The 27,193-nt window shown below is 32.9% G+C and overlaps 8 protein-coding genes across 8 annotated transcripts; 3 read left to right on the top strand and 5 right to left on the bottom strand.

The window, feature by feature from the left end:
- Positions 1–1,071: 1,071 nt before the first annotated feature.
- On the bottom strand, positions 1,072–2,679 carry BX664DRAFT_324941 (uncharacterized protein). Its single transcript, XM_051543926.1, has 6 exons — positions 2,548–2,679; positions 2,207–2,472; positions 1,872–2,137; positions 1,505–1,788; positions 1,367–1,421; positions 1,072–1,306 (listed from the first exon to the last, which is right to left on the bottom strand). Exons 1-6 carry the CDS (start codon positions 2,659–2,661, stop codon positions 1,200–1,202), a joined length of 1,092 nt encoding a protein of 363 aa, XP_051403049.1. The 5' UTR covers positions 2,662–2,679; the 3' UTR covers positions 1,072–1,199.
- Positions 2,680–4,347: 1,668 nt separating this feature from the next.
- On the top strand, positions 4,348–6,570 carry BX664DRAFT_324940 (uncharacterized protein). Its single transcript, XM_051543925.1, has 12 exons — positions 4,348–4,503; positions 4,567–4,825; positions 4,913–4,919; positions 5,000–5,071; positions 5,144–5,187; positions 5,301–5,381; positions 5,473–5,650; positions 5,724–5,854; positions 5,938–5,964; positions 6,043–6,062; positions 6,161–6,216; positions 6,299–6,570. Exons 1-12 carry the CDS (start codon positions 4,393–4,395, stop codon positions 6,414–6,416), a joined length of 1,104 nt encoding a protein of 367 aa, XP_051403048.1. The 5' UTR covers positions 4,348–4,392; the 3' UTR covers positions 6,417–6,570.
- Positions 6,571–7,092: 522 nt separating this feature from the next.
- BX664DRAFT_383200 (uncharacterized protein) lies at positions 7,093–9,103 on the top strand (the record flags this gene model as incomplete). Its single annotated transcript, XM_051549104.1, has 12 exons — positions 7,093–7,206; positions 7,260–7,518; positions 7,620–7,626; positions 7,717–7,788; positions 7,866–7,909; positions 7,979–8,059; positions 8,169–8,346; positions 8,406–8,536; positions 8,614–8,640; positions 8,722–8,741; positions 8,837–8,892; positions 8,989–9,103. 12 exons carry the CDS (start codon positions 7,096–7,098, stop codon positions 9,101–9,103), a joined length of 1,101 nt encoding a protein of 366 aa, XP_051403047.1.
- A 267-nt stretch (positions 9,104–9,370) lies between these two features.
- BX664DRAFT_324936 (Reticulon-domain-containing protein) lies at positions 9,371–10,720 on the bottom strand. Its single transcript, XM_051543924.1, has 4 exons — positions 10,433–10,720; positions 10,101–10,359; positions 9,858–10,002; positions 9,371–9,735 (listed from the first exon to the last, which is right to left on the bottom strand). Exons 1-4 carry the CDS (start codon positions 10,695–10,697, stop codon positions 9,424–9,426), a joined length of 981 nt encoding a protein of 326 aa, XP_051403046.1. The 5' UTR covers positions 10,698–10,720; the 3' UTR covers positions 9,371–9,423.
- Positions 10,721–11,351: 631 nt separating this feature from the next.
- BX664DRAFT_66882 (RNA helicase-domain-containing protein) lies at positions 11,352–15,379 on the bottom strand. Its single transcript, XM_051549686.1, has 9 exons — positions 14,779–15,379; positions 14,441–14,695; positions 14,256–14,343; positions 13,984–14,170; positions 13,672–13,903; positions 13,152–13,590; positions 12,998–13,043; positions 12,023–12,898; positions 11,352–11,940 (listed from the first exon to the last, which is right to left on the bottom strand). Exons 1-9 carry the CDS (start codon positions 15,345–15,347, stop codon positions 11,399–11,401), a joined length of 3,234 nt encoding a protein of 1,077 aa, XP_051403045.1. The 5' UTR covers positions 15,348–15,379; the 3' UTR covers positions 11,352–11,398.
- A 230-nt stretch (positions 15,380–15,609) lies between these two features.
- BX664DRAFT_324933 (uncharacterized protein) lies at positions 15,610–21,140 on the top strand. The gene is made up of 24 exons (XM_051543923.1): positions 15,610–15,858; positions 15,925–16,013; positions 16,100–16,596; positions 16,656–16,725; positions 16,802–16,917; positions 17,005–17,161; positions 17,219–17,517; positions 17,610–17,643; positions 17,705–17,770; positions 17,830–17,917; positions 18,007–18,110; positions 18,183–18,271; positions 18,348–18,480; positions 18,562–18,675; positions 18,747–18,828; positions 18,912–19,092; positions 19,200–19,429; positions 19,514–19,689; positions 19,797–19,878; positions 19,969–20,153; positions 20,237–20,374; positions 20,451–20,521; positions 20,585–20,691; positions 20,783–21,140. The coding sequence occupies exons 1-24, from the start codon at positions 15,645–15,647 to the stop codon at positions 20,929–20,931; spliced, it is 3,471 nt and encodes a 1,156-aa protein (XP_051403044.1). The 5' UTR covers positions 15,610–15,644; the 3' UTR covers positions 20,932–21,140.
- A 133-nt stretch (positions 21,141–21,273) lies between these two features.
- On the bottom strand, positions 21,274–23,989 carry BX664DRAFT_324926 (protein-tyrosine phosphatase-like protein). Its single transcript, XM_051543922.1, has 12 exons — positions 23,765–23,989; positions 23,551–23,669; positions 23,380–23,464; positions 23,068–23,307; positions 22,931–22,986; positions 22,558–22,865; positions 22,359–22,466; positions 22,167–22,285; positions 21,993–22,111; positions 21,799–21,898; positions 21,649–21,727; positions 21,274–21,547 (listed from the first exon to the last, which is right to left on the bottom strand). Exons 1-12 carry the CDS (start codon positions 23,895–23,897, stop codon positions 21,367–21,369), a joined length of 1,647 nt encoding a protein of 548 aa, XP_051403043.1. The 5' UTR covers positions 23,898–23,989; the 3' UTR covers positions 21,274–21,366.
- On the bottom strand, positions 23,974–26,888 carry BX664DRAFT_66764 (uncharacterized protein). The gene is made up of 2 exons (XM_051549685.1): positions 25,705–26,888; positions 23,974–25,617 (listed from the first exon to the last, which is right to left on the bottom strand). The coding sequence occupies exons 1-2, from the start codon at positions 26,730–26,732 to the stop codon at positions 24,132–24,134; spliced, it is 2,514 nt and encodes an 837-aa protein (XP_051403042.1). The 5' UTR covers positions 26,733–26,888; the 3' UTR covers positions 23,974–24,131.
- Positions 26,889–27,193: the final 305 nt, after the last annotated feature.

Raw genomic sequence — 27,193 nt, 5'->3', positions numbered from 1 at the left:
CCGTATTTTTTATTTTGTTCTTTTTTTTTTTATGACGTGTATGTAGGACCTTATGATGATACTATGGACTTTGATGAAGAAGATCAAGATGAAACATGTCCAGGACAATCCGAATCCGTTGAACATACTGAACAATCTGATGATATTCATCCTGATATGGTAAAGGACAGCAATAGATGAAAGCTAGTAAATTTTGGTTTGTATTCAACCCTTACTTAATCTTTTTTTTTCCCCTTCTTGTAGCAACAGTTTGAACCTGATCCACAACAATTCCAACAATTCCGACGAAAGAGTATTATCCCATTAGATGAAATGGTAAAAAAAAAAAAAAATTGAAACAGAAGTGTACAGTATAATTTTATGATTTTAATTTATATTTATTATTATAGGTATATGATGAATTGACTCGCCACGTTAGCCTAGATGAAGTACTGAATCAAGCACCCGGTACTCCTACAAGTGATGGCATTCCATGAAATCAATAACACTATTTCGCTTTTATTTTTTATCTTCTTATTTATTTTATACTTCTTCATTCCCGTCTTCTTCCCAATTTATGTATTCATTTTGCTTTCTCCCTTTCTTTCTTTTTTTTTATTCTTATTTATTACCATTTTTTTTTATTAGTTTCCCATCTTTTACACACTTCGAACCGTATGTTTTATCTCTTCAGCTCTATTTAAATATTCATTTACCATAAAGAAATAAAGAAATAAAACTCTGATCTGTCTTTGATATACGATAATGGATGATGATGGACGATAATGATCGATTTGATGGACCTTTACCTAGACTGACGTTGATCATGAATCATATTTCTTTATATTTTACATTTATATTTTTAGTCCCGTTGTTATCATTGTCATTACTGTTTTTGTCATTATCCTCAATATTCTTAATAGCCATCAACCATCATCCTCATCAACCATCATCCACATCAACCATCATCCTTATCAACCATCATCCCCGTCAATTATCATCATCATGATGAACATCATCTCGACGGATATCTATCATGCCATGCGATAGAATCAATCTTCCATAAAAATAGTTGATTTCGAAATATTCCAGGTGATCAATCAGATAGTTTATTTCTTAAAAAAAAAAAAAGATAAGAGACAGAAAGTATGATAAACTACACACTGTATCAAACAACTATAACTGTAAAGATACGTAAGTAATTGCTAAGAAGATCATCACTAATTGTTTCCATTGGCAGCCTTTTCTTGTTCCATTTGACGACGAGACTTGCTCGATGGATCATAGAATGGTCGTTCACCTTGAGGAGTCACACGATATCCATGACCTGTAAAGGGAAATGTGAGAAAGCCTTCATTTTTTTTTTTTTTTTGATCTAACAACTTACGTAGTCCTTCATCAAAATAATCAACAATAGCATTATGTACACAGCACCGATTATCCTTTTAAAGTCAAAGGAAAAAAAAAAGGCGCGTGAGAATTCAAAGAGGTATATTGTAAGAGTTTGCGTTTATGTGTCACATACCCATACAGCAACATCATCTTCTTCCCATTTGTATCTGACTTGGAAATCATGACCACCAATAACATGATCGTTAAGAAGTTTCAAGATGGCTTCGGATTCATGCAAGGAGAGACCAACAATACGAGAGGTAAAGATGGGTGATAAGTAGAGTGATTTCATTCCAGTAAGAGGATGAGTACGAACTAAAGGATGCACATGATCAATAAAAGGTCTTCTAATTTTGGTTCCTTTTGCTGCTGCCAATTGACGATGATATTCCCCAGTATGTTCCACTTCCAATCCATCTATATAATATATAAAAATAGGATATTATTTACTTTCTTTTTTTTTTTTATTATTATTTATTTATTGATTTTGTTTGTCTTACCTACAATACGCTGCATGGTAGGTGTTAATTTGTCATAAGCTGCATAACCATCTGCCCAAGTAGTGTCACCTCCAACAGAAGGAAGAGTATCAATTTTCAAAAAGGATAAACTTCCAGGTTGTTCTTCAAAAGAAATATCACTATGCCAAGCATCTGATGATCGATAATATCTAAACTTTTCTTGAATTACTGCCGATTTGCGATCATAGTAAATGGTGGAGATTTCAGGAAAATGAGGTGGATGACCAAAAGCATTATGGACGTGTCTTTTGTTTTTTTTTTTTTTTAAAAAAAAAGGATTAATATTGTATAAATATGATATTTATATAAATTACAAAGGACCAAAGTATTTTCCAAGTTGAACAAATTGATAAGGAGTTATGTTTTGTTTCTTGAAGAATACAACACCCCGTAAGGCACATAAAAGAGAAAGGTCATCCTTTTGCTGATCAGTAAGTTCAGATAATTGTAAACCATAAATAACAGTACCCAACTTTGGTGTCAGTTTTTCAATTTTAGTAGCCTTTTCAAAAAGAGAAGTCATGTTTGGATCAGCACGCTTTCCAGGGTCGTCATGTTCAAAAGAAACCAAAGGTGGATACTACAAAAGAAAGAAAGAAAGGTTTCAAATTCCGTCAACCTAAAATAATATTTTGCATATTTTTTTTTTCCTCACCTCCACATCAGGAAAAATTGTATAGTCACCATTTTCAAGAACTAATTTCTTTAGATCGAAGTTCTTAAGTTCTTCTTCAGAAAGAGTTGATGATTCTGTAACATTGGGAGTCATTTTTTTTTAGTTTATTTGTTGATAAAAAAAAAAAAAAGAAAGGTTATAAAAATGAATTAATTTGAAGCTTATTTATATAAGTTTTGTATTTACTCTGTGTGTGTGTGTGTGTGTGTGTGGGAGAACATTTGATGATGAACATTTGACATTCAACATAAAAAAAAAATATCATCAAAAAGAAACTCAAAAAAGATTAAGTAATAGTTTTTTGAACTTTGAAGATCTTACGCGTTATTGTCTCTGTTCCAAACCCAGATTAATAAAATCAAATGGAAAAAAGCTATGCCGAATTTCATTCATTTTTTTTTTTTTTTTTTTTTACGCATTTCATATTTAATTATATTGTAAATGAACATTGTTATTATGATTCAACTTCTTGTGATCTTCTTTTAATATACTGACTCGACGCATACGATAACAGAATGAAATTTGATATGAAGTTCTTAATCATATACCCATATTCCTTCTCGTTGACTCGACAATGGTTATGAATGAATGAAATAGATATAAAACTGGAATTGACAGCAATAGAAAGAAAACTTGAACACCATTCGATAAACTTGGAGTATGTATGATACCAACAAAGTAGTATGAATCAAATATCAAAATGCATATGAAAAAGGTACACGAACAAATGCAACTCTTTTTAATTGTACTTCCTAGTTACTAATCATTGCGTTATCCATCCATTATATATGTATATATCCAAGGTATCCAATCAATTCAATGCAGACAAGAAAAAGAAAAAAAAAAGGATCAACTAACCAACTCCCAAAAAATCACTCATTATACATTAACATCAACGTTTTGATGAATATTACAACAGTAAACGATATGGAGAAGGCAACTATAATGGCAACAAACAGATAGATTACCAATGTCTGGATCAAGAAGAAGAAGAAGAAAAAAACATTGTTATCAGCAGCAAAGATGGATGATGATCAAGGATGGTGGGAAGAAAAAAACACAAGGATAATCGATGGCGACGAATAGTATATTCCAATATTATCCTGAACCTTACAAAAACTAGTCAATTAGAATGGTTTTAGCCTTAGAGAAGTTGTGAAGGTTTTCTTCAAAATAAAAACTCTATATATATATATATATTCATATTATCTTTGTTCAATGATTATAATGAACAATTTATCCATTGGAACTATGTTAGACTAGAAGAGAGTTTTTGTATAACGGTCTTGTCATATATGAAATATAGATTATTTACTATTTTTCTTTTTCTGCGTTATGATTAGAGTTTATATTAATGATTTGCTTGTTTCCAGGATCAAGACATATTTTTCTTTTTTCATTATTTCTCTTCATAAATGAACCAATCATCATCGGATCACTACTCATCTAGTATTGACAACTTGTTACTACCACTTGAAAAACAATGAACCTACTTTTCTATAAAATGTACTTTCCTGGTCTTTTTATTTTCTTCTCTTTCTTTACTAATCACCAAAATAAAATTACATCATCCAATAAGGTATAAAACTATAATTATGAATAGAAGATCTATAAGATGAATCAATAATGGTTGTACTGGTACTTTCGTGATTCTTTCATCAACTAATCAAAATATCGCGCCATAACTACAGCGGTGACTGAATTCTGATATAACATAAATAAAAAAAAAAAAATGCAGGAACTCTTTTTTTTTTTCTTTCTTTCTTTCTTTCCATTTATAAAAAATATTACTATTATTGAAATTAAAACCAAAACACAATCATTATGGCTCCCAATACTGAAAAAATCGATCAAGGTCAAACAGAAGAACAACTCGATCTAGGCAAACTCGCTCGTGAAGTTGGTGCCAATTATCTCGTTTATCCTGATGTGAAGGTAAAATATTTATTATACAATGTATTTCAAACTAATTTTTAATAATATCTTTATATTATATAGTATCCTCCTCTTGAACCATTTGAACATAAAGATCCTGGACACTTGGCTGATCCAAAAAAGGCATCTCTCTTTAACCATGCTGATAAAATCTATGATCTTACTCCTCATGTTGGTACCGTTATTGAAGGCCTTCAATTATCCACTTTGACTGATCAACAAAAAAATGACTTGGCTTTACTTGCTGCTGATCGTGGTGTGGTTTTCTTCAAAAAACAAGAATTGAACCCTTATCAAGCTGTTGAATTTGGAAGATATTTTGGTGAGCATAATCAAATATAACACTTGAATATACAATATGAATTAGATAAATTGGATTACTCATTCTCTCGTTATATCAATATCATAGGTCGTCTGTAAGTAAGATAGCAAGTGGATCATCAATGATAATCAATGCACAAATAAATGGTTTATTAACCTTTATCATTATACATAGCCATACTCACAATTATGCTGGTCATCCACCTGGTCTGCCTGAAATCGTTAGTATCCTCTATGATGAAAAAAAGTAAGTAATCAAGAAAAAATTATTTGGTAAATATGGATATTAATTTGTTTTTTTGTTTTCCCATGTGATTAGTCCTGCAACTGTCGCTGCAATAGAATCCAAACGGACGTCTGATGGTAATGAAAAGAAGAGCGGAAAATGATCTCAGATCAGAACGCTAGTATCATCATACATATTGATCCCTTCTTTTTTTTTTCTTTCTTTGTTGCTGTTATTTACTTTGAACTAGGTATTCATACGGATATCAGCTATGAAAAACAACCGGCTGGATTATCTATCTTGAAGATTGATCTTCTTCCTTCTACTGGAGGTAAATTTTATAGATACGAAAACAAAAAAAAAAATCAATCGTCAGAAATTGACCGTTGTTCTTTTTCTTCTTTTTTTTTTTTTTCTAATAGGTGATACCATTTGGTGGTCTGGTTACTCTGCTTATGATCGACTATCACCCGCCATGCAAAAGTTCGTAGAAGGATTATCAGCTGTACATACTGGAGATTATCATAAAAGATTGGCGAAACTTTCAGGTCGAACTATCCGTAGAGAGTTCCCACCTGATACTATTCATCCTGTCGTTCGGTAAGAAAGAGAAGAATATATCGATTTGATTTTTGCTGCTCTTATAAACCATTCTCATCTTCTTTTGCAATAGCACTCATCCTGTCACTGGCTGGAAATCACTCTTTGTTCAACCTGTTTTTACAAAGTCCATTGTTGGTATGACGAAACATGAATCCGATGCCATTTTGAATTTCCTTTATAATCATATCGCTGGTGGTTATGGTAAGATGCATAATATATATATATATATATATATAGAAAGAATATGCTAGGTATGTACTGACTTTTTTTTTTCTGTTTTGTAGACTTCTCTGTGCGGTTCAAGTGGGAAGGTAAGAATAAAAAAAAAAAGAAGCGTATGTCATATGAAAACGAAAAGAAAACTTATTATAATGATTTATTTATAATAGAGGGAAGCGTGGCCATTTGGGTAATCCAAAAAAAAAAAGAAGAGAAGATAGTGATGATGATGTTATGATGTACATATCATGATACTAACTTGCTCTTTCTTTTGGATTTTCCTTTCAGGACAATAGATGTACTTTACACGCAGCTATATTTGATTATTTTGACCAGGGAAGAAGGTATAGGAAGAAAAAAAAAATGATGATGTTCCAAAAAAGATATAATGATCCATCAAAACTTACTTCAATATTCTTTATGCAGACATGGTTACCGCGTTACTCCTACTGCCGAAGTCCCTTTTTATGATCCCAACTCGAAATCCAAGAAACAAGCTGAACAAGAAGCGCCTGAAAAGGTATCCTCTCGTCATGATCAATAATTTTTGGTATATTCAAGGTCATAGTTTAGTCCCATTGTTATTATTATTATATATCTGTACATTTCATCGGTATGGAATTTCTATACAGTATGTTCTTCATGAACGTTCTGTGAAAGTCATTTTTGAATCAATAAAACAATCATTTGATCCGTCCAACTTTTAGAGATGTCAATTTGTTATAGCATTTGATTAAGTAAATTGCTCATGAATGATGGTATGATAGTATTGATGTATTGATATGAGATGAGAATAATGAATTCTCATGTTGAAATAAAATGACTAACTGAAAACGTTCATTTGATTTTATATTATATGTTTTTAATGTACAAAATGAATCGATGATTATATGATGTTATGTACTCAAGGTAAATGCTTTAAACAAAATACTCATGTGAGTTTCATCCAATCATATTTCATTGGTCATTCCAAAATAGGTCATTTTCCAGAAATAAAAAAAAAGTTTAAACCTTCTCTTCCCTAAAAAAAAAAATTATCATATAAGAAATATGAAATGATTACATATTACATAACAAACTACCCCATAAAGTTTTTAAAGCTGGCGCCATTTTTTCACCACATAGCATCACTTTGTTACTTCGGTATTTAAAAACAAGTATAAAAGGGAATTCACGTTTCCAATTTTTTTTTCTTTTCTTTTTGTCAACGTCAAATAAATAAAATGGCACCCAATATTTCTAAAACTGAAGAAATTCCTCCTGAAGAACAACTTGATCTCGTAAAATTAGCTCGCGAAGTTGGAGCAAAATATGTTGTGTTCCCTGATGTGAAGGTAATTAACCAAAAGAGGAAAATAAATTTCTCATTTTATTCTTTTTTGTATAGTATCCTCCACTTGAACCATTTGAACATAAGGACCCTGGACATTTGGCTGATCCCAAAAAATCATCTCTCTTTGATAGCGCTACAAATGTTTATGATGTAACTCCTCACGTCGGTACCACTATTGAAGGACTTCAATTATCCACTTTGACTGATCAACAAAAGAATGACTTGGCTTTACTTGCTGCTGAACGTGGTGTTGTTTTCTTCAAAGATCAAGATATTACTCCTTATCAAGCTGTTGATTTTGGTCGACATTTTGGTAAAAAAAAAAAAAAAAAAAAAAAAAAAAAAAAAAGAAGCATCCATATCATATCATCCGGTAAATTAATCTATTTCTTTCAATTTCATTTTTTTACATAGGTCCTCTGTAAGCAATCAATCAAAAGAAAATAAAGATAAACGTACATCATAAAAAAAAAAAAAGGAGTTAACTAATCAATATCATGCTTTATTATAGTCATCTTCACAATAGTAATGGTCATCCTCCTGGTCTTCCCGAATTAGTCATTGTCATGAAAGATGAAAACAGGTAAATCTGGAGAAATAAGATAATATTGAATATTGTGACAAATGAATAATTGATGATATGTTCTTCTTTATGTATAGTCCTTTGGTTCGTACCAGTGTTGCAAATTCTTGGGCATCCGATGGTAAATAGAAAAATATTAAAAAAATATACAAAATATTTAACATCTCGTACTAATGTGGTTTGACAATAGGTATCCATACTGATATTAGTTATGAAAAACAACCTGCTGGTATATCTATTCTGAAAGTGGATCTTCCTCCTCGAACTGGAGGTATGTTAATAATTGATTTATGCAATAAGAAAAAAAAAAAAAAAGGAAAAAAATAATAGAATTAAGGGAACCATTGTCATTAACTTTTTTTTTTCTTTTATCGTCACAGGTGATACTATATGGTGGTCTGGTTATGCAGCTTATGATCGTCTATCACCTGTTATGCAAAAGTTCCTCGAAGGATTATCAGCTGTACATACTGGAGATTATCACAAAAACTTGGCGGAACGATCAGGTCGACCCATTCGTAGAGAATTCCCTCCTGACACTGTTCATCCTGTTATCCGGTAAAAAAAAGAATGAATAGAATTATGAGAACAAAATGTTCATACTTCTTTTATAATAGTACTCATCCTGTCACTGGTTGGAAGGCTCTCTTTGTTCAACCTGGTTTCACAAAATCTATTGTTGGTATGACAAAACATGAATCTGACGCCATTTTGAAATTCCTTTTTGATCATGTTGCTGGTGGTTATGGTAAAATATATATATATATATATATATAAAGCTAAAATATGACATGTGCTTATTGATTGTTTTTAACAACACTATAGATTTCTCTGTTCGATTCAAGTGGGAAGGTAAGGAAATTAAAAAAAAAAAAAAGAGAAATCATCCATTATTTGGTAACGAAGAAACTCATTATGATTTATTCACGATAGCTGGAAGCGTGGCTGTCTGGGTAAGAATCAAACAAGAAAGGATAACCAAAATCATGATATACTTTATTCTTCAGATTACTTACACTATACATTTCTTTTTTTTTTTTTATGTCAGGATAACCGATGTACGTTTCATTGTGCTATCATTGACCACCTTGATGAGGGCAGAAGGTATAGAAAAGAAAATAGGAATATTTGGATATAAGATCGGTAGAGATTAATCTTTTCTTTTCCTTTTTTTTTTTTTTTTTGATATTTTCTATGTAGACATGGCTATCGTGTTACTCCTATGGCCGAAGTTCCCTTTTTTGATCCCAAATCGAAATCCAAGAAACAAGCTGAACAAGAGACACGCGAAAAGGCATCCTCCAATGGACCTTAGTATATATAACTATAGTTTAGTATACTTATTCCTTATTTATTCCTTCTATATATGTGTGGTATTTTTGAACCAATAAAATTCAGATTTATGCAATCCCTCATGCGTTCATACATACATATCATCAACACAATGATCCATTTATCTACTGTATAATAGAGATACGATACGATTTGTTATATTATGTAGGATAAAGATGTATATCATTCACTAGGGTAATCGTAGACAGCACCATATTAATAAAGAATTTTTTTTTTATTTATTTTATGTATACAGACAAATCAATCGCAAGTCAGGTCAATAACGAATTGTAAAAACTATTCCTAATCTTCCTTAGTCGATGATGATGAAGTTCCAGAAGGTGTTTCAGTTGACGTGGTTGAGGTGGAAGGTCCAGGTTGAGGGAATTTGAATCGAGTACAGAGTTGACTCAATTGATGTTGAATCTTATCTTGTCCATGTTCCAATTGAGTTTGACATATAGCTTGAGCTTGTAAGATGCGAGAATCGATGAAACTTTTATTGCTTCTATACAATAATGGGACACTAAAGGCCAAAAATGTGATCAAGGTAGCCAATGTTCGTACAGAAATGATAGCTGAGAGTTTCCATATCGTATAAAAAATTGCGAGCCACTAATACAAAAAAAAAAAAAAAAAAAAAGCAATATAATAATAAGATATATAAGAATCAAACATTTGTAATATCATTATCAAATCGTACTTCTTTTCCATCAATATGTCTTTAATTCACTTACCTTTGTACTTGACTTTGTGTTCTCAATCAAGATAATACTTGATAGTCTTTGCAACACTGCTTCCACGACATCTGCAATCAATTCCGTACTGCGCTGAAGAAAATGTCGATCCATTGTTCCAAGGGATTCATCCTGTAAAAGAGAGCTATAAAGAAAAAATAGATGAGTAACCTGATAATATGATTATAATCAACATCCTTTTTATTTATATCTATAATTTTTCCTACTTTTGTTTTATTTTACCTGTAAGGATTTACGCCAGGACGATCGGCCAAAATGCGTTGAGTTTGAATAGTGACATTGACATAAACAAGATTGATGGCAATTGCAAAGGTAATCACTGCAGACAAGAGTTGAATCAAAGAATACGATTTTGAGAGAATCAGGCCAGCCAAAATCAATACAAAGTAAGCTCCAGATCGAACAGGGTTTTGCCATAAGACTAGTTTTTGTACATCTTGTTCCAATCGTTTGACTTGTTCGTTTTTATCAAGAACTGGCGCTAAATAAATACAAAAACCGAAAGTGAGTTAAGACATAGGTATTATAAATAAAATAGTTATTATAAAACTTACTGTTACTAGCAAATTTCCTTGTGGTAGTAGGAGTTTCTTCCGATGATGCCTTTATTCCAGATGTTGTTGATGTAGCTGTAGGCAAATTTGATTTCTTTCGTGAGGTTGCAGAGGAGGATGCTAATGTGGACGAAGTAGCTGTATTGTCATTTTCTGCGGATTGATCTACTTTAGAGGTTTTGATAGATTGGGTTGGATCCTTAGAACTGGTGTTGTTTTTGAGTGCCGCCTCTACCGTATTAAAATTGTTTTTGGAGGTGGACATGACTTTAGTATAGAAAAAAAAAAAAAAAGGAAAGAAAAAAAGGAAGGAATAAAAAAAAAAAAGTATAAAGAAAAAGAGAGAGAAAAAAACCCTAGGAGAAATGGACAATGCACTATTAGCGCGTGGAATTGAACGACAGCCAGCCACTGATATTTTGTTAGTTTCATCTTTTTCATTTCTTTTGTTTCACCAAATGAAGTAAAGAAATGACTTTTTCTGCATGATAGAGATCAAATATGGTGAAATCACAAACAATAACAATTTAAACACTAAATATCATCCTTCAAGTTTTATTTCTTTATTTTCATCAATATATATATATTATATAAGCAATAAGGAATAATGATTACATTCTTTTCTGAGATATATGTATACAAAAAAAAAGGGGGAGGACAGGGTCAGAATCCATCTTGTTTTCCTTTCAATCATCATATATGAATAGGGTACATGGAGAAACAAAGATCAATAAAACTAAAAAGAATAAAAAAAAACAAAACAAGAAAATGGGAATGAATCGAAAAAGGAAGGGAAAGAATAAATTACAAACGATAATATTGATCAAGAAAAAAAAAAAAGGGACCCAACCAATCATACCAGACAAAGAATAATATATCCTATTCCATATAGCGTCAAGTCGTCCACGAAAAAAAAAGGATCACCTATATAGTAGTACACCATACGAATACATATCCCATTCCTTTCTAGTATTGAGTGTATGCTTGACTAGCTTGACTACGTAAATCAAAATCTTGACTAAGTGTCGACATATCTTGGGACTTGTAATCTTCAAACACAAAACCATCTTGACTCATAAGTCCTGATGTTCCAGATACATTGTTGCCTTGATTAACACCACCATTGATACCACCAGTTTGACTAGCCATTTCGGACATCATACGTAATCGATCGCTTTGTGATAATGCCAATCCAATAGATGATTGACTGTTGTAAAAGCTTTGTGATGCCATACTTCCACTACCCCAACCAAATGTATGATTGGCAAATGTTGATGATCCAGGAACATATCGTGATTGACTTTGACTTTCCATAGCTTGTTTGTAGTTTTTCCGATTGAACACACTTGATTGTGATAAGTCTTGAGAAAATGGTCCAGTTGCTGATGGGATAAAGGGAATACTGATTTGTGAGGAAGGAATTGAACCAAGATCAGATGGTATATAACCAACAGGATCATGAGTATGCATAAAATCTTGACCAAAAGCACGTGTCCCACCACGACGACCTATAATAATATACAAAAAAAAAAAAAAAAAAAAAAATCAGTAAAATAGAACGTAACACTAATATCATCACAATCGGCTTACTCTCTGCAGCCAATGGAGCTTTGGCAAAAGCTTCCCTAGCATCAATCTGATGAGCCAATCCTTGCCTAAATTTGTCTTCCTTATTGTATGTTTTTCTAGGTCGGTTGAACTGGATCATTGAAACACGAAGATTATTGAGTGCACCATCGACCAAACATGCCTTTTCTTTGTAGTGAACCAACAAATGATGCCAAAGAGGATGCTTGCTAAGAATCTTTGGATTACCAAGTATCACCACACCGTATTTTGCCCGAGTCAGTGCCACATTCAATCGTCTAGGATCACTAAGGAAACCAATACCTTGATGTTCATTACTTCGAACACAACTGAGAATGATATAATCCTTTTCACGACCTTGAAAAGCATCCACACTAGCAACTTCAATATCTTTGTAAAGATCTTTGCGAAGAGACCCATTGAATTGCATATATTGTACAATATAAGACCTCTGACCTTCATAGGGAGTGACAACGCCGATTTGAGAGGGAAGAATGCCAGATTTCATAAATCGAGTCACCACTTTTTCACAATTGGAGGCTTCAGTACGATTGAGATAAGATGTACCGGAGGTTGAGATTTCTTCATTACCAAGATTGACATAGAACATCATTGGAGTTTCAGGAACAGGCCAAGGAAAATCAACGTTCTTGCGAATACGTTCTTGAGTAGTGATACCATTTTGAAGTGTCCCTTCATAAAACATGTTACTTGGAAATTCAGATAAACATGGATGCATACGATATTGTACTTGTAATCGAATAGGACGGATACCAAGGATAACTAGACGTTCAAACAAGGATTGACATAGTCCAGCACGTGCTGCCTTTTTGTTCATAATAACAGGTCCTAACTGTTGATGATCACCCACCAATACGACTTGCTTACAACCAAGAACAAGAGGAATCATACATTCGGGTTCAGATGATTGAGTGGCTTCATCGATCAATACAGTACGGAATTTAAGTTTACTAATACGAGGATCACCAGCACCAACACAAGTACAACAAATAACATCAGCAGCCTTTTGAGTAAAATAGAAATAATAGTAATCAAAGAAAGGTCAGTCTTGTATATATATATATATATATATATATATATATAATCTTTACTTTTTTTTTTTTTTTTTTACCTGCAATATTTCCTTTTCACAAGCACGAGTCAATGATCTGTATTTTCGTTCATCACTAGCACTGAGTTCTCCTTGTTCTTGTTTCAACAGAATAAGCTTTTGAAGTTCCACATTGGTATCATTGTTTTGGACTTGTTCATGGAGAGTCAAGAAGGAGACAGGTGAATCCAGAGCTTCACGAGATTTGGCAGTGACACGTACCACTTTTAATCCAGTATTGTGAATCTTTTCGGATAATTGATCGACAGCAACATTGGATGGTGCACATACAAGAACTTGACCAGGATTCATCTTGGCCAAATGATATACAATGGAAGCAGACGTTACAGTTTTACCAGTACCTGGAGGACCTTGAATAAGACTAATAGGCTTTTGTAACACAGATTTCACAGCATAGACTTGAGAATGATTCAATTCTGGCAAATTGGGGACAGAAAATCTATTTATTCGCGTACAAATAAATGTATAAAAAACAACATGAGTATCTTAATATAATAATCGTTGTACATATATATATTACCTTTTGGGCATTTGTGTTTTGAGCACTTGAGGTTCCACTTCATGTCCAAGTAAACGATGATAAATATAACCACTAACACTTGTTTCATCTACAGCAAATGTCCTCATGGCATGTTGCATTCGATCAAAACTTGTTGATTTCCAAACAAAATCCACCGAAAAGTTGTGAGTACATCGAACAGGAGTTTTGCTGTTAGATCGTCGCATTTCCAAAGCAACTTCGTCATTGATATCTATATAAAATCAGACATATCAAATAAAAAAAAATATCATTAATATAGACGTAATCTTCCATATATATATATATACTTACTGTTAGGAATCTTGATGACATGACCAACATCTTCCCAAGGTTCATGAAGTTCACCACGATAACGTAGACGTAGTTCATCACCAACAGCCAATTTGACTTCACCCAATTCAAGCTTAGGGAAGTAAAACCAAGCAATGTTCTTTTGATTCAGACCAACATCCCATCTTACAACGATATCATCACAAGTCTTAAAAGAGAAAAAAAAGAAAAAAAAAAAAAAACAGGTTAAAATAGTATTCAATATGGAGATAATTCTAGTATAAGATACTCACTTGAGATTCCTTCAGTTTTTTGTCGTAATCTGCTTCCATCTTGACAAGTGGACCAAATATATTTTGATATTGATAAGCGTCTTCGTATCTATAGAATCATCATCAAATAGAGATATTGATAGATTTAAAATAAATTAATTATCTTTCATTATTGTGATATCATTATATATATATATATTTCATACCGAAGAAGCACAGGATGAGGTTCATCATCCACACCTGGTTTTTCTAAATCTTCCAAAGTAGCATTTGTATCATCCTTCCATAATTCTTCAAGTTTGTTGATTTGATTGGAAGTAATTTGTCGAGCACGTAATTGTTCTTGTTCAGGAGGAATCTTGACTAACCACGTCAAAAAGCACCGATCGTCAATCAAAGGCATCCATTGAGAGGTATCCCAGTTCATATCCTTAGAAGAAGGAACAGCAGCACAAGGTTGCCTATCATTAATTAATAGTAATAATAATAATAAAAATAATAAATGTTAGAAATTTTTCCTAATAATAAATTGATTCTAATTTACCTGCAAAGAAGGACTACTACAGTATCACTTTTGGCAGGAATGAAACCAAGTAAAAAGACATTTCGGCATCCACAGTTGTAACATTCCAAAACAGTTTCGCCTAGAGGAGACTCAGGATGAAGCATAACTTCCTTATGCTTTGCACGTACCAAATGGTTAATGATATGAGATCCAGAAGTATTTCCACGAGAATTACAGAACCATCGATCACAGGCTACACACTTGACAACGGATGCTGGTGAATGAATACCGCAGTACTTGCATGCATGAGCAGGTAAGTCTTTGTCGAGCTCATCGGGTTGGTTATCACCAAAGTTATCAAAGTCATCTGTTTCTTCAAAACGAAGCTCGTTGGAAAAAGATTTCAAGTCTTGATCAGTAGTCTTATTACCCATTTGTCCTATATCATGGTTGTTCAGGGATAACGAAGCCAAAGATAGATCATTATCATGGTCGTGATCATGTTGTGTTTGTGTAAAGTCATTATAGTCGTATTGAGAGGATTGAGTGTCAGCAGCGTACTCTAAAAAGGTAAAATCATCTTGTGATGCACCTTCAAAGTGATCCATTGTTGAAAATAAAATAAAATAAAAAAAAAAAAAAAAGAAAAGGAAAGAAAGGGAAAAACAAGAGAATTCAATACCGCTAACATCCTGATCCTTTTTTTTATTATTATTATTATTTTGAAGTATTCCAAACGTCATTCGCTATTGGCTGGAGGAGTCACAGCTTTTTTGCTGAGTTTTCTTATTCTACCACTTTGGAAAAAAAAAAAAAAAAAAAAAAAAAAAAAAAGCTGTTGCTGGTGACAATTGAATCTTTCTTTTCTTTCTTTTCATTATTTGATATTTAATGAAACAAAAGTTATGACCAAAACTTCTACCAATGCATTTGAAAATACATTTCACAAGTCAAGTCAACTTCAACAACAAATGAATATATTTAACAACTCTTGTATTACTCCAACGCATTATTCAGTACCTTGGCTTGATCCTACTCTGTTTAGCTTTAATAAAGCTGTCTCTATATCCTACAAATGCAACCTACATTCATCAATGAAAGATCTTATCAATGAAAAAAGTAATAAGATATTATATGAAATATCGCGTTAATATATTCTTAATAATTAACCCTATTATTTATTAGATACTGTACAAGTAATAGTGTCTTTAACTTCGAAATACATACTAATGGCGTCAAAGAAAAGGGCGGTTGGTTTGATACAACTTGAAGAGGTAAAAGAAATGTATTCAAGATTTTTTTTTTATTAAACTTGAACTAAACTCTTTTTATCTTATATATATATATATATATTGTGTAGATAGACAAAAGGGATACTCGCATAATAGAAATTGTACTTCCTACGCCAGAAGGTACAGTCAGTCCTCCTTTCATCAACCTCATTCGATCATCATCAGACACAAACGAATCGATTTCAAATTTGGAATTGAATATCAATGCAATAGGGATCGTTATCATATCGCGTACAGGAAAGATTCACTACTGGTCTCGATGGACTGATGCACTACAGAATTCATCAGATTATGCAATATTTCAGTTATCATTAGGATTTCATGAAGAAGTTACTTGGGTTACTACTGACATACCAAAAGCATCATTATATCAAATCATCATCGGTACATCCATCGGAAACGTGTATTTGGTCGAACTAGCAGGTTCTTCTATATCAGAAACAATTCTCTATGAAACGACAGTACCATCAACACGATTAGGTTCGTTATGGTCTAGATTTTTACCGACGGGAAACAAAGAAAACATCAATGTCAGTATCAACAAGGTTATGCGAGGTCATCACAGGTATTTTTGATATATAAAATAAGAAATGTATACAGGAAAAGTAATCTTATATATATTAGGGAAGAAATCGTAGTACTCAGTTCCTTATTTATCCAAACGTGGAGATTGTCAAGTACCAATGGAAATACGGTAAATAAAAGCATTACCTTGTTTTTTTTTCGAACATATGACTTATACTTTTTTATTATTATTATTATTATTTTAGCTGGTATCGAGGATGGACCTTCAAACCTCGATTCAACAATATGCTGCACCATTACTATTACCTCAAGAACTAGCATCCAATGTTCAAATTCGTATTCTTGATATAGACAAATATGGGTAATGAATAAAAAAGAAAATATCTCTAGATAATCCATTTGAATCCACTCCAACTTATCTTTTTTTTTCTTTCATTTGATCGAATAGTGAATCCGATTGGGCTGTCCTTGTATCATATTCTGTACCAGAAATGGGTAGATTCTCTCAATATGCAGTTATCGGCATGAAACAACAATCAACAATGAAGCAAGATGATCAAACTCCGTATATATTTACAAACGCATATTCACTACCTTATTCTACCGTAAGTTGTCAAACAATGGATGAAATGGAAAATTGATATCCTTGTCATTTATTTTAGGTACTCGATACTCTGAAAAAACGACCAGATATTCAAGTATCTCATGGTACCATTGCTTTTATTACTTTTGATGATGCTGTGGTGTCTATTGCGCTCACATCAAGTTCATTATATGAGCATACTCTTGTCCTTCGGAATGATCATGTACAGAACCAAATTATCGGAACGACGGTGATGAAGGATCTTGATGAATCTATTGATAATACGACATTGGCTTCAGCTTTGGTATTTACGACAGAAAGTGGAATTTTAAAATATACAGTGGATCAACATTTTATTTCAAAATCTCAATTGGAAGGGTAAGAATGAACAAAGGGAAAAAAAACATGTGAATGACAATTTCCTTTCACCATTACATGTACTAATAGGATGAATTGATCTTTTTTAATAGGAATATGTATGCAATCGATTATGAAAATGCGCAAGTAAGTATTATGTTACATTATTTTCTTGTACAGGCTGACTCACTTGTCTCTTTTAATATAGAGTCGTGATATGGACCTTGCAAGATCTCAACTGGAGCAAGCCATCTTCTTTGGATTCAGTAAACAAGTAAGTTATATTAGAAATAAAAGGAAGATGTTAACTAAGCTTTTCTTTTTTATACTTAGAACCCGTTGTATTTCCCCATTCGACTTGAGAAACAGTATAATTTAGGTGAAGTGGCTTTAGGCTTAGCACAAGACATTATACATGGTGGTAAGGATATATACATATATAGAATAGGAAATGTATATATATATATATATATATTATTCATGTTCTCCTCATGGACTATCTAATCGTAGATTTGGTAACTCGTACCCAAGATATCAAGGTTAACATGGAGAATGTCATCAAATTTGTTGAAAGGATTCCAAAAGTTATCAAGAAAGAAGGATGGATGGATATGGTAATCTAAAAGAGAAAAAAAAAATACAAATAAAGAGTGAGCCTCTCATTCTCATTTTTCATTTTTAAACAGATGGGAAGAAAATCAATCAGTGATTTATTGGCCATCATTGGATCATATCATATTGGTATCAAAATAATGGACTTTTGCAACGAAAAAAGGTAAAATCATCTGCCCTGCCTGAAAGTTTCACAATCTACTTATGTATGCCATCACTAAAACTAATCTTTTATTTAGATCAAGCGATTCCGAAATGCTGGAACGCGTCAAATATTGCATGATACATTCGATAAATAATGCTCTTGGTGCTGATCTTATTGACGATACGGATAATTTAGATAGCAGCCTTCATGAAGTTTTGACAAATCACGTAATCATTGGACTTTTGATGTCAATATCAAACTTCATTGATCTGACTAGTTTCTACTTGTGCTTATTATTGTTATTATAGATACTGCAAGTTTTAAAATGTTTCGAATACCTCAATCCACATTTGTCATATTATCCAAAATTTGGAAGTACCGAACACTGTCTAGTGGTTTATACAATCACTCATTTTATCAAGGTATAGGAAAAAAAATTACGAATATAATAAATATAATTGATTGACTTTTTTTTTAAACTTGATGAAATTAGGAAATCTTATCATCTGTATGGTTATTAGAACGGTGTTTTGTAAATGAATATATTCCGGAATCGAATACTGATGATAACTCACGTAAGTTATTTAAACTAAATGAAACAAGACTTATAACCAATATAACTAATCTGCCTCTTTTATTTTCATATATATTTTTCTAGCACTTGTCGATATTTTCGGTGTTGCTCAAATATTGGGAACCCAATTTAAAGAAATCAAAAAATGTCTCAGTCAAGCAGAAAATAATATGACAGATGTATATCATGACCTATGTACCCTACTTCGTGAATACGGTGTCATTCTGTTGAATATATATCAAGAAAAAATTCAAGCGGATTCCAGGTATAAATGTCAAGAAAAAGGAAGCATAGATATAATTCTTTGCTTATTTACAACAATACTTTTTTTTTTTTTTTTTTTTACCTTATTTGATACTTTTTATTCTCAAGCTATACTGAAAAATATCGGAATGATCAGCACACTATCATCAAGACTTTCTGGGACTTGAACATGCAAGATTATGCTGTCTCCTTGGCCATTCAATATAAAGATTGTGGTATGTTAGTTATATACTCTCAATGTCAATCTCCAATTACATGTCAGCAAATGACAGAACAATATATTAAGACATACGGGGATGATTTTGTCTATCATCTACTCTCCTACTATTCTGAAAATGGTAAAATAGGATGCTCAAAAGGAAGAAATTCAGTGTCTAATATATATATATATATGTATGTTTATTTTATTTCTTTATATATAGGTTTTGAAGAAGAACTACTACATTTTGATCCTGCCTATGAACATATTGTGACTAAAATACTTGAAAAGAAACCAAGGACTGCCTTAAAGTATCATATGAAATATCACAACTATGGATTGGTGTCTGATATCTTTTACAAACTTGCAACATCGGAAACTTCGATTTATGAAAAAAAGGTAAAAAAAAAAAAAGAAAAAAAAGAAAGAAAAAAAAAGAAGAACCGAATCATCAACTTTGTTTATTCATCGTTAAAATTTATATTAAAAATTTATATTGTTTATAGATGTTATTTTGCCAAGCAAAACTATATTTCCTGGCGGACAAGACTGACAAGGACAATTCCATACCAATATCCACTACTTTAGGTATGTTGAACTGAAAAAATAGATGGAAAAAAAAGAAAATGTGATGATTATATGTAGCCCTTTCTAATTGGTTTTTTTTTAACACAATAGTGTCATCTGAATTGAAACGTATCACCATTCAGTTGGAGATGATGGAGTCACAAGAACGCCTATCAGCAAACTTCAAGGATCTCTTGCCTGGTCAGTCTTTTGATGGTACCAAAAAACAAGTCGAATATATTATCCGTAGAACAGCATCGAACTTCTTCGAGAACAATCCTTCTAGTGACGAATTTGTAAGTAAAAGGAAAAGAAAAAAGATCAAGAAACTAGGATTCTTATTTATCTTTCTTTTTTTTTATTATTATTATTATTATAGAGTATCTCCTACCATGACTTGTTATGTGGCAATGCATTGAAACCCATAAAATTCATTTCTCTACTCAAGTCTATGGACAATGAAGGTGGAAAAATCGAAAACTATGTGAGTGCTCTTTACTTCACTCAACTCTTATCGGTAAGAATTTCAAAAGAGGTGATACTATATTATTATTACGAAAATTGATTGATTTGTGGTTTTTATATATATATAGAACGATGGAAATACCGATGATCCTAGAATCATTGTGAACGACATTTGGAAGACCATCTATCTAAGGGATGAGTAAGTAATTAATTTCATTGAAATAACTAAATATTGACTCCATTTGTTTATTATTTTTAATAGTTGGGAGCGTCTTGATCAATGCGTAAAAGGATATTCCAACATCGAATCACTAGCATTACTGCGACAAACTGTTATGTACCGTGTATTATTATTATGCAAGAAACAAGGTAAGATGATTCAAAAAGAGAGACAACCTATAATACTTTATCCATTTTTTTTTTTTTTTTTTTTTACTCAACGCTAATCAATGTTTTATAGATGGTCTGGATGAATACATTCTACAACCTGGTGAATTACAACTGTATCCTTCTCTTGATGATAAGGATCAAATCTTGGATCGATATATACAACAACATGACTTGAAAAATTACTTTGACCAATCAATGCACGCCATTTCTTTATTGTAGAAGTTCTTCCCATACATCTCTATTGAAAATTATAATCATCATCATTACTATTAGTTTCCTTTGATAGAATCTTGATTCCAGATAATTAGATTAGTCTTCCCAATGTACATCATACCTTTGAATAAACGAACTCGTTTGTTTTCTCATTTTGACTTTTATCCATGAATTTGAAAAAGAAGGATCAAGAAATAAAACCATGAAACTTCATCTATCTATAACCGATAATCAATCGTTTCTATGTAGTCAATAATTTTTTTTTTTTTGTTGATGTTTATTCCCTTTATTTGTAAATAAAAAGTTCAAATGTCTAACGACAAACCAATTCACTATACTAAAAGATAATAATACATACAGATATATATATTTAAATACTAAACATAGGGTACTATCCCAAGTAGATTGTAAAAAAAAAAAAAGAAAAAAAAGCATTGTGCTCTATGTCGAGTCCACTTTTTTGCGATAGAGTTGTTTTTGTTCAAACGGAATAGGTATCACCATCAATTGCCGAAGAGTGCTACATTCATCTGCTGTCAATCCACATTCATTTTGAATATATGACTCGAAAGATCCATATTTTTCCTTCACGGACACCAAAAAGATCTTCATAGCTTCATATCTATAAATAATAATAATAAAAATAAAAATAAAAAATAAAAAAAATCATAGAAGATGTGGCGTCGCGTATCATCTTTTCATCCTATCAATATCATTACTTACGGTGCAGAGCAGGCAGTTTTCATTTGTTCAAAAGTAGTGTTGGTATACTTGGCTCGAAATTCAATTTCCTTATCTTCCACTATAAATAATACAAAGATGATGATGAACATTAACAAATCAACAATCTTTTTTTTTTCTTTTGAGTCTTACCCCAGTATCCCAAATTGGTTAATGCATATTCCCTTGCAATGACTTCTTCATCAACTCCACATAAGCCCAACAAAAGCACACACCATAATCCAGTCCGATCCTATAGAATAATCGTGAGATAATATAAAGAAAGGTTGTAAATATATGCAAATCAACCTACGGTGTAACCTTTTTTTTTTTTTTTTTTTTTTTACCTTGCCAGCAGTACAGTGAACAATCAACGAGTTTCTCGAATCACGCGATAATTCTTTGATCATGTAATGAAAGATCTTGCCATATTGCTGCTTTGCTACTGATAAAACTTGCATATATGCTAATCAAAAAGGTAATATCATTAGTATCAAGTTTTGTCTGGATATTACTTTTACATCTTGCAAAGCCAGGAGGTCCATCAAAATAGTCTTGAAAACTAGCGGCCATCTTCTCAGGTTCAAAATCTTCCTTGGAGTACATCGAACTTGGATAGACAGTGATTCCATCGGCTCCACTAGAACAAAAGGAGAGATAAAAGAATGAATTGATTGGAATATTAAATAAAAATAAAAAAAAAATCTGCTTACGGAAATTCCCCATAACGTTCAATTTCAGGTTCTGCCCGAAAATCAAAGATGGCCTTGACATGTAACTGATGTAAAACATTTACTCCTTTAGGGGTAATTTGGCCCAAGCTATAAATATGTGTAAAAGTGTTTGTCAGTTCAAATAATACCCTCATATAAACACTTTCTTTTTTTCTCTTCTCATGTAGTAAGAACTTACTGAGCACAGCGAAACACAGTTCGTTCTCGGACGTAACCAGTACCATCCTTTAACGGCCATCCACCAACATCTCGAAAGTTTTTAACACCTTCCACATCAATCCAACGAGGAATCAACACAGCAGAGGGATAATTCATGGTATCCATCTTCTTGTAAGCGTCATTTTCATGATCGTTCAAATGATCCACAATTGTCTTGACAACTTCCTCAAAATGACCCTTGAAGTTATGATCAGCATCAGGAAGTAAGACAAGAGTATGATTTGGAATAGCATTGGCATACATGGCAGCATTATAAACAGGTACAATCTATCAAACAATTATATTAAAATCATAAAAAAAAAACATAGTCTATAATATTGATTATAGCTTACATTATCATTGATACCATGAACTGTTAAAACACATGTAGAAAGAGGCATATTCTTGACTATATATGTTATGATAAATAAAGTAATAATAATAAAAAGTCAGTTCCTAATATGATGATCCATGATTATATCCATATTACCATAAGAGTTATCCCAAGAACAGAATTTATCCACATCTTCTTTTGTCACTTGAATTTGTACAATACGATCACGCTGTTTCACTTCCCAGTTGAAATAACCATCCTTATCCAAAGCAGCACCAATTTCTGGTCTATTCTTGTATATTTGATTATCATTCATCTTGTACCTTCCAGACAAATTGATGACATGAGGAATAGCTGTTTCACAATTAGATGTATATTTCAAACATGCAACAGCACCTAAGAATACAACAATAAGAAATATATATATATATTAAAATATCCATTCATTAAATTTAACTATACACTAACCTCGAGAGTGTCCAATAACACCAAAAATTTCATATCCTTCTTTTCTAAAATAGGAGGCCACAGTATCGATATCATCAGCGTCTTCCTACAGGAAAAAAAAAAAAAAAAAAAAGGGTCAGTACAACAATGCTGAGCAAAAAAAAAAAAAAAAAGAAAACTTAAAGTACGCACAGCCATATTTGCATATCCAGCTTGTCCTTCACTATCTCCATTGCCTCTAAAGTCAAAGCGGAAACTGCTCACAGGAAGTTCTTGTGCAAGAAGTCTAAAAAATAAATAGTCCTTATGTCCTATACATAATGTAAAAATAAAAAAGAAAGGTCAAGTACAAGTAGATTTGTCATTTGTAAAACCATTGCATGTCAACTTTAATGTTTTCAGATACCTAGTACACCATGACTGATAAGCATAAGTCGAGGCTGCTTGCGTCCAGCGTCAAGTTCAGGCTTTTTCTCTAGGATACCAACAATATTTTCACCTTTGTTGTTAATAATACTGATACGTTCATTGGCGGTCATTGAAGAGTTTTGTTAATGTCAAATGAAAAGAAAGAAAGAGACAGAATATATATAAGTGTGTTCGGGTCTTCAAAAAGAAAAAAAACGTGGCGCAAAAAATAGAGTTTTTTTTTATTTTAAGAATTTAGATAACAAAAAATTGAGTACTACATAGAAAGAAACTAATAATAAAAATAATAATAAAAATAATGCATACATTAATGTGGGGAATCACAAAAAAAAAAAAAAAAATCATCAAGTAGTCCAAGATTGCTGCATTTGATGTTGAAGTGTTTCCCATGAATCATCTTCCAATGCTTCAGTTGTTGTTTGCTGAGGTATTTGTATGGCATTAGATTCATTTTCAATGTTCCTTGTTGTTGATGATGTTGAATGGTGTGGAGCCTGTGTTGATGGTCTTGTTTTCAAAGAACTAGTCAGATTGGCTATTGATGGTGGTTGTCGGGCAACTTCTTCTATTGCAAATTTTTGCCAAGGGTTAGCTTCGTTGTTAGCAGCTGGTTGTTGAGTAGACATTGGCTCCTCCATATGCTTTTCCTCGTCCTTCTGATGATGATGAGAATTCCATGACGCTGATGTCTGATCCTTTGCTTCATCCGATCCCCAAGATGGCGTTTCCAAAGCAGTTTCACCCTTGTTATTATCGACTCCCCATCCAGAAGACTCCATTGACATTTGATCCTTGTTATCGTTTGCTTCCCATCCAGAAGATGATGTTGAAACTTGATCCTTGTTTTCACTAATTCCCCATCCTGTTGTTTCTAAAGAGGTTTGATCCTTGTTTTCATTTGTTTCCCATCCAGAAGATGCTGTTGAAACTTGATTCTTGTTTTCACTAGTTCCCCATCCTGTGGTTTCTGAAGACGCTTGATTCTTGTTTTCATTTGTTTCCCATCCAGATGATTCCATTGAAACTTGATTCTTGTTTTCACTTGTTCCCCATCCAGAGGTTTCCAAAGAGGTTTGATCCATGTTGTCATTGGTTACCCAGTCGGATGTTGTCGCTGCTATATCTTCGGTGTGTTTATCATAACTATGTACACTGTGGCTGTGTGTTGTGGATGAAGTAACGGATGTGCGGCGAGTTCGTGGCGGTGCGGCTGCGGCAGCAAGTTTCCAAGCTTGATTGGCGAGTCCTGGTTCTGCATCATCAGTCACTGGGATAACATCTCTCCATGTCGTAATATGTTTGGTCGATGCTGCTTCGTTTTGTTGTTCCTGTTGATCAGAGCCCCATCCAATTGTTTGTTCCATCGATTCCGAGCCCCAACCATCCATCGTTGTTTCTATGTTCGAGGTCTCCGTTGTTGCTGTCCAGGTCTGTTCGGCATTCCAAGAGTTTGAAGAATCAATATCATTATCATCGTCTGCTGTGGTAATAGTAGTATCAGCAATAGCATTGTTGTCTTCATTAGATGTAGATGAAGGTACGAAAGACGTGGACGAGTTGTCTTTGTTGTTGTCACTGCTTTGTATGTCGTTTGTTGAATTCACATTCCAAGTTTGTTCAGTGCTAGTGTCGTCTGTTGTTACTGTGCTCAAATCAGCTGCTGGATTATTTGCCCATTTAGAAGTCAACGTCGAAGTTGCCCATTTTGATCTTGCTGTTCCGGTGGCAGATTCATCATTGTCTTGAGGTGAAGAGAAATCATCATTTGGAAGATCATCCAGATGGTGGCCGCGTTCCCATTTTCGAGATGTTCGATCATCATCATTATTTCTATACAACAAAGATTGGATTCATATTGGTGAGCAAATCCTCCATAGTAAAAAAAAAAAAAAAAAAAAAAGGACATACTAATCTTACCTAAAATTCCTGTTTCTATCATATCGTCCAGAGGAAGAATTGTAGTTATAGTCCTGTTGACCATATCGATTGTATCTGTTGTTTCTGTCGCGATCATCATATTGTTTGTCACCAAATCGATCATTGTCATTTCTGTTGCGATTATTGTAATCTCCATACCCAGTGTTTCTGATCCGATCACCGTACCGATTGTATCGTTTATCTTCATTGTTGCCACCTTCGTCTCTGTACCTACTATTGTTGCCATACCGATTGTAACTATCATATCTATTGTTGCCATAGTCATTATCTCCACTTCGAGAAGAGTTGTAAGTGTTGTCATCGTATCGATTATTGTATTCTCTGTCATGATTCTTGGGATAGTTGAAAACATTATCATTATATCGACGTCTGTTGTTGTTTTCATTGTTATCATATCGATTGTTGTCATATTCTCTATCTCGGTGCTTGGGATAGTTGAAAACATTTTCGTTGTATCGACGTCTGTTGTTGTTTTCGTTGTCACCATATCGATCGTTGTAGGATTGGCGAGGAGATGTCGAAGGAGCATTTGCCCAGCGTGACGCACTAAGTCCCTTGATTTCACTACTGGCATCTTGTTCTACATGATCTTGTTCTGTTTTGTTGGATGTCAAAGCTTCCCTTTTCGCTCGTTGTGCCGCCCGTTCAGCTGCTTCCTCTGCTTGTAAGTTCTTTGCGTACGTATGCCATTGTGCGATTTGGTTTTTCGTCGAATCGTCATGATGATATGTAGTTTCTGAATCTTGCGTAGATGATCTGTCTTGGATAACTTGCTTCACTGCCCCACTAGTTTCATCTTGTCCAACGACATTGGCCCACGATTTTACCGATGATGAGGGTAAAGAAGTACTGGATGTGTTTTCAAGTAGATTAGGAGAAGAATTCTCTTTGTCATCGTCATCTTCTAATATATCACTATCAGGTAAGGATGACTGTTGAGCCAAGTCTTCTTCTACGATATCAGCCCATGAAAGTCCTTCTTGATTGGTTTTTAAAAGATCAGCCATATAGAAATATTATATAACAATAATAATAATAAAATGATAATGTGTAAAAATAACAAATAAATAGAATGAGGATGCAAAACAGGAAAAATAAAAAATAGAAAGAAAGAAAAAAACTTTAAAACACCGCGTTCCTTTTTTGGGTACGATGCATGTCAGATCAATCACCTTCAAATCAATACAACTATGGCCAATTGGTAATGTAGATTTAAAGAATACCCTTCATAATACTGTCTTTTGATAAATATGATTTTTATTAAGAGAATGAGAGAGTAAAGCAAAACAAAAAAAAGGGTATGTCTAAAGTATAATAATAAGAGATAAAACTAGTTGATTAAACAAAAGCTTTACCCCTTTCATAAACTACAACAAGAAGAAGATGATAATAAAACAAACCCTTCTTCCCAAAGAGAAAACACAAAAAAAAAAAAAAAAAAAGATTACAAAATAAAATAAGAAATACT

The sequence above is a fragment of the Halteromyces radiatus genome (assembly GCF_025201355.1).
Source record: "Halteromyces radiatus strain CBS 162.75 chromosome Unknown BX664scaffold_2, whole genome shotgun sequence".
Taxonomy (NCBI): Eukaryota; Fungi; Mucoromycota; class Mucoromycetes; order Mucorales; family Cunninghamellaceae; genus Halteromyces; species Halteromyces radiatus.
The sequence above is the reverse complement of the archived record's forward strand: the minus strand, read 5'-3'. Positions and strand labels throughout refer to the sequence as shown.